At 35.6% G+C, this 11,752-nt stretch overlaps 1 protein-coding gene and 1 long non-coding RNA gene across 2 annotated transcripts in view; both read right to left on the bottom strand.

Annotated features, from left to right (window-relative positions):
• The window catches only part of LOC118764840, a 20,065-nt gene extending 19,380 nt beyond the window's left edge, over window positions 1-685 (bottom strand). The window contains exon 1 of the long non-coding RNA XR_005000663.1: window positions 676-685. This is a non-coding gene — a long non-coding RNA (uncharacterized LOC118764840). The remainder of the gene's footprint in view (window positions 1-675) is intronic.
• Window positions 686-5,629: 4,944 nt separating this feature from the next.
• LOC115215860 (MORN repeat-containing protein 5-like) lies at window positions 5,630-8,252 on the bottom strand. Its single transcript, XM_036505941.1, has 2 exons — window positions 8,248-8,252; window positions 5,630-6,203 (listed from the first exon to the last, which is right to left on the bottom strand). The coding sequence occupies exon 2, from the start codon at window positions 6,181-6,183 to the stop codon at window positions 5,647-5,649; it is 537 nt and encodes a 178-aa protein (XP_036361834.1). The 5' UTR covers window positions 6,184-6,203; window positions 8,248-8,252; the 3' UTR covers window positions 5,630-5,646.
• Between the last annotated feature and the right edge of the window lie 3,500 nt (window positions 8,253-11,752).

The raw sequence follows: 11,752 nt of genomic DNA, 5'->3' as shown, positions 1-11,752 counted from the left end.
CATACAAAAAGCTTTATCGTGCAGAATATTCTCAACTCTCTCACAGGATATGTTAATAGCATTGCCCATTTGATTTATAGTCTGTGACCTGTCATCCATCACCATGTGTGAACACAATCAATGTTTTCCTCAGTGGTGGCAGTTGCAGGTTGTCCAGACCTTGGGTCATCTTTAATACTCTCCCTTCCCCTCCTAAATCCAGCCACCCACTTTTTCACTGTAGATAAAGCTGGAGCATTATTCCCTAATGTAGCAGCCATGTGAGCATGAATGTCCTTGGGGGATAAACTCTTTTTCTGCAGGTACTTGATAACACCACAATGCCATATTCTGTTGATTTTTCAAGAGAAATTGCTACTAGTTACTTTTGAAGTCTTCTTTGAACAGTCAAATGTCAGATTACATGGAGAGAAACAATGCAGTTATTAATAAGAAGATTGGGAATTAATGCATGCAAGATTTCACAGCTCTAGCATCACCCCTTTAGAGACAGCCTGTGAACCTTGCCTAAAGTACAATGGTTATAGGAGTGAAACTAGAATCACACAGTTGTGAGCCAAACTTCTAAACTATGCAAACATTTATCTTTCATTTCTATAGAAGAGGTAAAATAAGTATAAAGATAGAGATTTTGTTCAATTCAACTGATTATTCTCTTTGCTAAAATGTTCTAACATTGTACAAATAAGTATAACTACAATGTTCACCACAAAATTCAAAGAATTTATTTGTCTTGGCAGCTGTTATTATTTTCAAATATTCAGAAATAGCAGATCAATAAATTTAATGACTTGTAACTAATTAAACGTAATAAAATCCCTCTTGTTCAAAGTGCAAAACATACTGGCACCACCAATTTGGTTTCTGAAGGGGGTTAAGGGTAGGGGTCAATACAATAATTGACAAAATCCATCTCCAAAATGTCTTGTTCGTGTCTCTCTTAAAAATCATATCTAAATGTTAGAGAACAGAGTTGAGAGATGAGCCAATACAACATGGCACTAAATGGATGACAATATTTACAACAATACCATCATTCACCTACAGCAATGGGTGGCTGATATTCTCAAGGTTAATATTTACTTTTACATGCTCATTTCTATGCTCTTTCTCTCTCTCTCTCTCTTTCTCTCTAATCCAATTCTTAATTAAATGCAGTTAAGTTCATAGGAAAAGGCTAGAGCTCTGCTACATTTTAAGTAAGCTCGATCAAATGATAATGAGGATAAATATTAGATACTATAATACAAAATTGGCTGGGTTAAAAAAGTTAAGATAGAATATGTATCTAAAAATGGGAGAGACTGCATAGATGTAACTTGTAAATAGAATAGCTTCCTTATTCCATTATTATTTTAGCTTTAATTATGCTGAAATAAAAAATCATAAGAGTACCCTAATTACGTAATCATTGTCAAAAATCGCACTGTAGAAAGTAAAAATTTATGAAACAAAAAGCAATCAAATTCTGGGGTAGTTATCAATGAATTTTGTCTAATGGGAAGCTTTGACAATAACATTCAGTAGCAATGCAGAGAAAAGAGGCAGTGATGCACTAGTACCGAATTTTGATCAGTATCTTTGGATTGGTTCTATCTAGATGTTTGTCTTTTAGAGAAGTGTTGCACAAACTAAAAAGTTTTCTGATTTTCTAATATGTATATTTAACTAGCGGCTAAGTCCAGTTTCACCCGGTTTGTTTGGATGATGTGGTTGTGATCGTTTTTGATTAGGCATAATCTATAACAGTGTTTTTCAACCTTATCATTTCGGGTTCCTTGTTTCAATTGGAGCCTCCAGCTGTATGAAAATTTCCTGACAACACCCCCACCCCACCGCTTGTCAGAAAACAGCTTCAGGAGTTGTGAAGAAAGAATTTGCATGTAGCCTGTTTCTGAGAGCTATTCTATTGGACCTCTGTCTAATCACGTTTTTTAAGGTACACATACGCATACATAGAAAGTGTGAGGTCATGGTAGAAAATGTTTACAATAGTTGATTTATGGAAAAGATTATGTTAAATTTTTGAAATGCAAATATGTAAATGAAAATTCAGTTCAGACCTCTACATGGTAGCTAGACCTGGTAGAAATAGAAGTCAAATCTCCCTCAAAACACCTTACTGTCTTAATCTGACAATTTGCCTATTATGTAGTTTAAATGAGAAACTGTAACTAAAGATGAAGATTATTAACCCGTCAAAGAGGTGAAAGAAGAGAGACAGCAGAGAGAAAGTTTGGACTGACTGTCATCCTGTATTCCCCTTGTTGCTAGCGAAATGGTGTATGCTGGCTGTGTGAGCAACTGGTTGTTTTAATGGCAGAGCAAACAGGGGAATTCCATTAGAAAAAGTTTTAATAGATTTTTTCGGTAAGTATGGGGGCTAGGAAAAAAATACAAACTGCATTCCAATCTATGCACCTGTCTCTGTGTGTGTGCCATTTTTTTACACAAATCCACCCAGTTGTTTGGCTGTGAACCTCAAGACAAGAAAGAATACAATGATCACGCATGTCCAATTTATTTTATAGATAAATCATACGTAAAGAGTGAATTAAAAGTGCAAAATAGTCAACTTTTAGGTGCAAAAATAATTGTGATTTCCAGTTCAAGTTTAGGTGCAAAATATTCCATAATTTTTTATTCACATTTAGTGAAAATGCCAAGGTTCTATGAGAATAAAATATTTATTTTTGATTTCAGGCATAAATATGCCAATTTAAGCTCATCAAATTGTACATTTTCCTTGTGGTTTTTTAAGTAAGATTTATGTTTAAGTGTTAAACCAAGAATTATTTTCTAAGTTTATTTTTGTACCTAATGATAAAACCAATCAATGCCAATAATAGATAATTGATAATTAAAATAATGAATACAACTGTTATTTCTTAAAACCAATTATTATTTTTTAATTTTAACAGGTAAAAAGTGATGCCTGCAAAAAGAGTTGATGAACTGGAAAAATAAATGCAAGAAAGTGATAATATTCTTAAATGAACCAGGAAAAGTACAGGACAAGAAGTGGAAGCTTAAAATGTTGCAAATAAAATTGGAATTTGAATTAAATAATATGCTTTTGGAGGTGTGGTGGGCTTCAGATGCAAAAAAGTCAGGAAAAGATTACAGCTGGATGCTCTTCCAAACACCAATCACTATATGCAATAAATATCAGTTTAGAGGAGAATAAATGAAAAAAATAGGTCAAGGAGAAGGAATTGATAAGTGACAGTAACAGAAATACAATGCAAAGTGAAGGGGGAAGAAATGGTATCATTCACAGCACTAGGGGGTTACGAGGGGATGCTGAAAAGTTTTGGGTTTTGAGGGTGTCACGAAAGGCCTGGTTGGAAGCTCAACCTTCCGGGTTCTTTTACAGGGCTTGGAAAAACTAAAGGACTACTGCAATAAGTATGTGAATCTGGGAGGGGAATATGTTGAATAAAATCATAATTAACGTATCCTCCTATATTTTCTTTTACTCAAAGCCAGGAACTTTCCAGTACCCCCTTGTAGTGTCATAGTTAGGAGATTGATTGAGGGATGGGTGTCAGAAGATGAGTTATGGGAGAAGTCTTGACAGAATCTCATTTTTGTTGAGTTGGAGGGTTTTTCTCAACTACAGCATATCCCAATTCATCTCAACCATTTGTCATCTCCTCCACAGGGCTCAACATCTTGAGTTTGGTCTTCATTACTGTATCCTACATCTTTTTGAGTCTTCCTCTTCCACAGGTTCCATTCACATTTATTGATAAGCATTTCTTTATGCATCTGTTCACATTCATCCATATCATACGATCATACCAGCACAATCTTTTGTCTTGCACACCATATTTAATGTTTCTTATACCCAAATTTTCTCTCAACACATTTGTACTTTGTTGTATGTGCACACTGTCACTGCACATCCAGCAGAGCATATAAGCTTCATTTACTTCTAGTCTTCTTCATATGTACTTTGATTTCATAGCTTAAGTTTCACAACCTGTAGCATTGCTGGTCATACATAGGCATTGTACAATCTACCTTTCACTCTGTGAAAGAAGTCTATATATCTTAATCATCATCGTTTAACGTCTGTTTTCCATGCTGGAATGGGTTAGACAGTTTGACAGGAGCTGGCAAACCGGAGGACTGCCCCTAGCTCCAGTCTGTTTTGGCATGGTTTATACAACTGGATACCATTCCTAACACCAACCACGTTACAGAGTGGACTAGGTGCTTTTTAATTGGCACCATATACATATGTGTGTGCGTGTGTGTTTATATATTTGTAATTAATTAAAAGTACTTTTGTATGGATAAAAGCAACAAACATTAACTGAATTAAAGACTCAGCACATATGTAAAGACTGATATTCAAAAATTATTTATTTTGTTGACAGCAACCTTAAAGTTTCTTAAAACTTATATCAATGAAACCTTAAACTTTCTATCAATACAATTGTTGTAAATATGTGTATGTATGTATATATCTATATGTCGTTTGTATACACGTGAATAATTCATTACAATATAATATAAAATAATATGATATATTGATTTCTAGTATAGGTACAAGACCACAAATTTGATGACAAGGAACGTCGATTAAATCAACCTCAGTACATAACGATTTTCTATCTAGGTTGAAGACCAATAGTTGAAAAGGAATGTGCGAGGTAAGAGTCGGTTAAATATGTTTCAGTCTATTAATAGTATAAATTAATTATTTAAACCACTTCAAGATTTGAATGCCTTCACTGAAAGGGCCATAACTAAATACAGAAATGCTGTTAGTGCAGTAGTATACTGCAATGCTAGCTATCTTTAATGCAATATATTGTCTTTAACACCGAATAATAAATAGTAAATAAATACACTAAAGCTTCTGGGTTAGACAAACCCATGAGCTATTTTAAATACTCGGTTAAAGCCAAATAATTTCACTTCAACTGCTAACACCGTTGAGAAAGGCATTATCATCATGCAATTTCATTCCATTCTCTATTGTGGGCATGTGTGTGTGTGTGTGTGTCTGTGTGTTTATGTGTGTGACACCTGAATTACAAGGATCGTTTGAGCGTCAGACAAAATGCTTTGCAGTATCTAGTTATTTGCTTTTCAAGTTCTGAGGTTTTAAATCTCGCCGAAATCTATATCTCTCATTCTCTTGGGTATGATAAATAAAGTACCAGTCACATACTGAAGTCAATTTAATCCGCAAAACTCCACCTGAAACGCGAGATTTTGTACTTAAGTTAGAAATCAATATAAATAACACAAAAGAGGAGATTGATAGTGCGATCAAACCCCATTCATTTAAGCTGTATTCAAATCCTTTTCAAACTCCAGGTATTGACATCTACAATCACCTGAAGGCAAGCTGGTGCTTAAATAATGTGGCTCCTATTTATATAGCTAAAATAATGATTAACCGGAAAGACATTTGTCATATCTGCACAGTTATTCAATTTAATTACGGCAAATATTTAATTGTAATCGAATATTTCAAATGATATCATGTTATCATAATCCTAACAATGCAAATGGCCTTCTACTTTTGTTGACTATCAGTTTAATTATTAGTTTATATTCTCTCATAAATCGATGAAGCAACCGTGAAACAAGAGATAGATAGATAGATAGATAGACCTTTCTTAAAGTTTATTCTGTTTCGTCAGGTCCCACAACAGATTTCCAACCAATGAATTCATCCCAGCCTTTACGACAAGTCCGTACGATCCAATCGTGTTCATCGGTATCTGCATTTCTCAAAAATTCTTTGTTGTATGAAAACACAACTCGTGTAGCCGGATCATAAAATCCATCTCCACAATCGTAATATCCTTTGGGAATGTCTCGAGGAGGTACTACATCGGTCAGCTGAGAACGTCCAGCTGGTTTAAGGCCACGACAAATCTCGGTATAGAAACGACGGTCGAATTCGTCACAATAATCCCAATTGTCGAAATCGAAGGTAAGACCATCAGCAAAAGTATATTTACCTCGCGTAGCCCGACCTTCTTCCCATTCAGCGCAGTATTTACTGCCAGATGGAAAATATAAAGTTCCATTCCCATGAAACATACCATCTTTAAGTTCACCTCTGTAAACAGTTCCAATGGCGAATGTATACTTCCCATTTCCTTCCAACCGTCCATTCACTGTTTCTCCTTCGTAAGAACTGCCGATGTACTCCATTATTGAAGCGTAACTAAGGACTCTTTACACTGCTGTTGTTTATAAACACACGCACGTAATACATTCTATCTCACGCGATAAAAACAAAATAGATCTTCTATTATTTTTTTTTTTTTCCAACGATAAAGTAAACTATTTAAAAAACGAAAAGATCATTTCATAATTTTTTTTTTTCCTGATATTGGTCAAAAATAAATAACCAAAACAACAGAAAACTTAATGTATTCCTTGTACAACAACTACAGTTTAGCTTAATCCTGTAACAACCTGTTACTATCTTCGAAGGGAAGCGGGAGATTTTTAGCTACAGCGCTGGAGTTATCTCCTAGGCACTTTAAAGGCTTTAAACACTCCCCTGCAGGGAGGTTTTGTCGACTAATTGCCTGGCTAATCTAATTTAAATGGAGTTTTTTTAAAGTTTCCTATAATACATTGGGAGAGCCAACAGAATGTTTCCTTGAAGACAGGGAAGTCCTAATCAACATCATTACGTCCGCTTCTCTCTCTCTCTCCCTTTCTCTCTCCCTCTTTCTCTCTGACTCGCATTATACACACCCCCGCCATATTTTTCTGAGTTTATTTGAAGTTCACAGACGTATGCGCATGGACACACGCGCGCACATGCATATATATATATATATATATATATATATATATATTATATAAAAGGGCTTAGTAAAATAAATTACTTTGCCGCATACTGAACTCATTAGAAATAGCAGCTAAAAAAACATTTATAAAACTATTTCTAATACTTAAAGAAAACCTCTCTCATATAGTGTTTGCTCAATTCAACTCACGAAAGTATGGGGGTAGAGACATTAAAAAATCAAATGCAAAGGTTATTTGAGAACGTACGTTTCAAGATTAGTCAAAATCGACATTTCTATCATCAGCTCAGAACTCCCTGGTTTGGATTTGAAAACACTGAAAGTGGGAGCATACCCTTTCGGCTTCTTATCGCTTCTGAAGATCCGCTCGAAACTAACAGTGCCAACAAACTCAAATATGCAAGCGAAGAATTTCTGCTCTCCCCTTTCCACCAGTGTGGGTTAAAATCAGCAAACACTATGCTTTTTTCGGTAAATATATATATATATATACATATATGTATGTATATATAACACACACACACACAGATATATGCATACATATACATAGAGATATGTACATATACATATATATATACATGTGAATATATATGTCTATACATATATATATATGTGTGTATGTGCACACACTCACACACACACACACACACACACACACACACACACACACAAATTGCATTCCAGAAGTTTTGAGACTGTTCCAAGAAAGACATTCATTAATTTCAATGAAGTACAAAACTCTAGTCTCCTTCAAAGTAGGATCCTCTGATATTATTACTCTAGTTGTAGCACTCGAGCAACTCCAAAGTGAAAATGTCCAGGTCCCTTGTCACAGCCTCCATCAGCATGAGGAACAACCAAAAGTCACAGGGAGCACAGTCTGGAGTGTAGGGAGGGTGAGAGATGTTTTAAGGCCCATTGTTTTAATGTCAAGTAGTTGGTTACCAGGATGGAATTGATGAGTGGTGCTTTATCCTGTTGCAGACTCTTTAGCTTTTTGTGATGGAATCTCTTCCTGAACTCCTTCAAAAGCTATACAAAGTACTGTTTGTTGACTGTCTGTCCAGAGGGAACCCAGTGAATGTAGATGAATCCCTCGTTATTGAAAAAGAGGATTGTATCATTACCAGTTTCTATTATGGCATATTGAAGACAATTAGCCCTTTATAGGCTCAGCACAGTAATCTGTAATGATTGGTCATTTTACCCATCATGTGAGTTTTGACCATTGGATGAGTCTTGTGCTGTGGTTGGTTGAGTATTGCATGGGATTTGGATCGAAGGTCTAATTACATTGCACATAATACATTCTGTAACAACTAATTGGTTTGCGCTCTGGAGTCTACCTTTTCCCAAAATTCACGTGACAAATTATTTAAATCAGAGGGGTCAGTGATTTTCATTAAGACGAGTTATGCTGATTTCTTTTCTACCAGAGGAAAATTAATATAACAGAGCACATGTAACTAATGACAACCTAAGTTGAATTATTCATATAGTGGATGACCTATGGTTACTAGAATTCGTAATATTTCTTATTTGATCCATTGTACCACTTTATGGAAGAATAAAGTCTTTCTGTTATTTTAAAGTTAATTTCTTTTGTTACTTCCATGTGTGAACATGCAAAATATATTATACAATGGTATATAAGATTCCATAGCAAAACAAAGGGAGACTTGAGACCTATCACTAAAGGATCATCATGAGCTTCTTGATAGACTTAATTTGCCTGGTCCTTTGTGTCAGCAAAACACATGTTCAGCTCGTACAAGTTAATCCATAAGCATTCTGGAGCATTTTATAAGTTTCACTAGTATTTTTTGCCCTATTTAACCCTTCTGATACCAACCCAGCTGAAACCGTTTCTGGTTCTGTAGTACAAATGTCTTGTTTCCAAAAGTTCTGAATTAAAATCTTCCACCAAACCTCAGTCACAATTTATGTTCCTAACACTAGCTCAATGATAACTAAGTTATTTTACTAAATTCTTTGTTATATTTAAAATTAAGTGAAAGAAACACAGAGCATTTCAACAGAAATATGGTAAAAAAAGGGTTAACACAAAAACTTTATTGTACAGCAACCTTCCAAATTGTATTCATGTCTCAACTGCATTCTTCAAACCAGTAAGGTGTAATATGTAGGGTGTGTTCAAAGTGCTGTTACAGCTGTTTCCTTCAATTTAGAATAACAAAAGTTGGCAGGTCAGCTTATTTTATGCATAGAAATAATATACAAAAATTACAATAACCTTGGACAGTTAGAACTGTCTCTCCTAAAAAAAAGTCTTAAAACTTCAGGAATGCACCTTGTATGTATGTGTGTGTATATATGTATGTATGTATGTATGTATGTATGTATGTATGTATGTATGTATGTGTGTGTGTATTTGAAATTAACAGGAAAACAAAAGATGAAGACAGGTGTATAAACAACAAGCAGGTGTATTAGTTTGATCCTCGAGAAGGTGAGAAAGTCTTTTACATTTCAAGCCTATGCTCTTCAACAGAGAGGAACACGAGGAAATAAACAGAGAGCGAATAAAAAAAAAACTTGTGGATTTAGTGATCAATCAGGGTGACTAGTTGAAAAAAGGTAGTTGGACAGGAAAGCCTAGGAGAAGGGGAGATAATAAAGTACTGGTGATCCCAAAGTGAAGGTGCGTGTGCATGTGTGTATATGAGAGTAAGTGTGTATGTGTGGATAGGGGCTGGTGACTTTGACATGTGAATGTGTGTGTGGGTGTGTGGATGGTGTGGGTGCTGGGAAGTAGGTGGTGTGGGTGTGGGTGTGGGGTGTGTATTTTGGATGAGAATGTGTGGGTGGGGTAAGGATGTGTGGTGGAGGTGGGGTGTGGATGGATGGAGGTATGAATGAAGAGAGAAGGTGGGTAGGAGTAAAGAGAGGAAGTAGGTGTCAGGGCAAGAGAGGAGAGGAGGGAGTCAGATAAAGAGGGTAGTGGAGTTGAGCCCATGTGGCACAAAGGAGCGAAGAAAGAAAATCAATTCCTTTTCACAGAGAAAGTTGGAGTTACCATGGCCACTCCTGAAAGCTGTTGGTAAAACTCCCCCTTGAAGGAAAAGCAGTTGAGGATAGAACAAGTTTGGCCAGAAAAGAAGTGTGGATGTGTCAGGTTGGGTGTTGGGTTAAAGGTATAGGAAGTGTTTGAGGGCAAGAAGCCCTTTGTTGTGTGGGATCACCATATATAGACTCTTGATATCAAGAGTAAAGAGAAGTTAAGAGGGGTGAAGAGGGATGGAGAAAGAGTTGAAAAGATGGAGAGCATGGTTAGTACTGTATATATATATGTGTATATATATATAATATATATATATATATATATATATAATATATATATATAAAGCAAACATTGGAGCTCAGAGCAGGCCCCTTGGCTTGTCAGTTCCTGTCAACTATTCAACTTATACTGGTATGGAAAATCATCATCATCATCGTTTAACATCCACGGTGATGATGATGATAATGATGATTTGCCATACCAGTATAGGTTGAATAGTTTGACAGGAACTGACAAGCCAGGGGACTGCTCTGAGCTCAATGATGAATATGATGATAATCCTCTTGATCATCATCATCATTGTCGTCGCCATCATCATTGTTATTGTTGTTGTCCTCATCTTCATCTTCATCATCATCATTATCATCATCTTCCTTAGCATGATTCCTTTTTTGCTTGATATATGGCACACTGTGCACCAGTCCAAGTTACTCAATTAGGAATGAGCAGGGTAGATTCTGCACTAACTTACTCCACTTAAAATAACAATCATGGTACAAGTTCTTCAATAACAAGTTTTTATTTCTTTTCTTTTTTTTTTTAAATTCAGGCTCACATGACCAACCAGGCTATCAGATGTTGCTACACATTGCCCGCGATCCTATGACCACGAATCCGCTGCCCTAACCACTGGGCCATTGCACCCCCACACACACACACACACACACATATATATATAAATTAGAGAAGAACCACCATGAAGCAATTCAACAATGATATACTTAAATCATACCATATAGAGGAAAATTAAAGATATGATGAAGCATTTACCTAGAACATATATAATAATAATAATAATAATAATAATAATAATAATAATAATAATGTATATATATATATATATGCATATCTATACATATAAAACTCAACTTGTGTGTCTGTGTGTGTCAGTGTGTTTAACTTCCCGGCACATCTCCTCCTAGCCAACAAATCGTAGAACCACCAAAAATGGGTCACTTAAAGTTTAGGCGAATGAAAATTGAACTGCACTATTTCTGTTCCGAAATTCATCTTGCAAGTGCAAAAATTGATAATGTGTTTGTTTGCGCCTTATCCCATGCATTGAATAGTGAACTTAACTCAGTCAGCTGTTTGACGTGAACTGTATTTACCACACTTGCAAGCATGCGTAAATTGCATGACAAATAAAAAATCAAGATATAAAAACGAATCGCCATAAACATTGTAGAAATTCGGCAAAGAAATGAATTTTCGGGATATAGCCTGGAGGGTTTTTTCGTTATCAATCGTTAACATTTTTAACGCTTTGAATTAAATGTGACAATTTTGCGTTGAGTCTGCAGTTTGAATCACTTTAACCAAATATTAGCAGGCCGGATTTTTGATCAAATCGATACATCGCCAGCGACTCCCTGTAACTCTCCCCTGAAATCCCCGTTGAGAAATCTATATATATAAAACTCAACTTGTATGTCTGTGTGTGTATCTGTGTGTGTGTCTGTGTGTTTAACTTTTAGATCTACCAAGTTTCATTATTAAGGATGGAAAGTAGTGTGTAGCAAATCTATATATATAAAGCTGAAGTTGTCTGTGTGTGGCAGGTTTGGTAGCCTTCAACTAACACTATCTCCTTTGAGACCCTGCAGCGCAAGTTGACCAAAATTGAGAGTATGATAGAAGGTTTGCTCTTCATTCT

The sequence above is a fragment of the Octopus sinensis genome, linkage group LG9 (assembly GCF_006345805.1).
Source record: "Octopus sinensis linkage group LG9, ASM634580v1, whole genome shotgun sequence".
NCBI lineage: Eukaryota > Metazoa > Mollusca > Cephalopoda > Octopoda > Octopodidae > Octopus > Octopus sinensis.
Note: the sequence above shows the minus strand (reverse complement) of the source record. Positions and strands in the feature narration are given on the sequence as shown.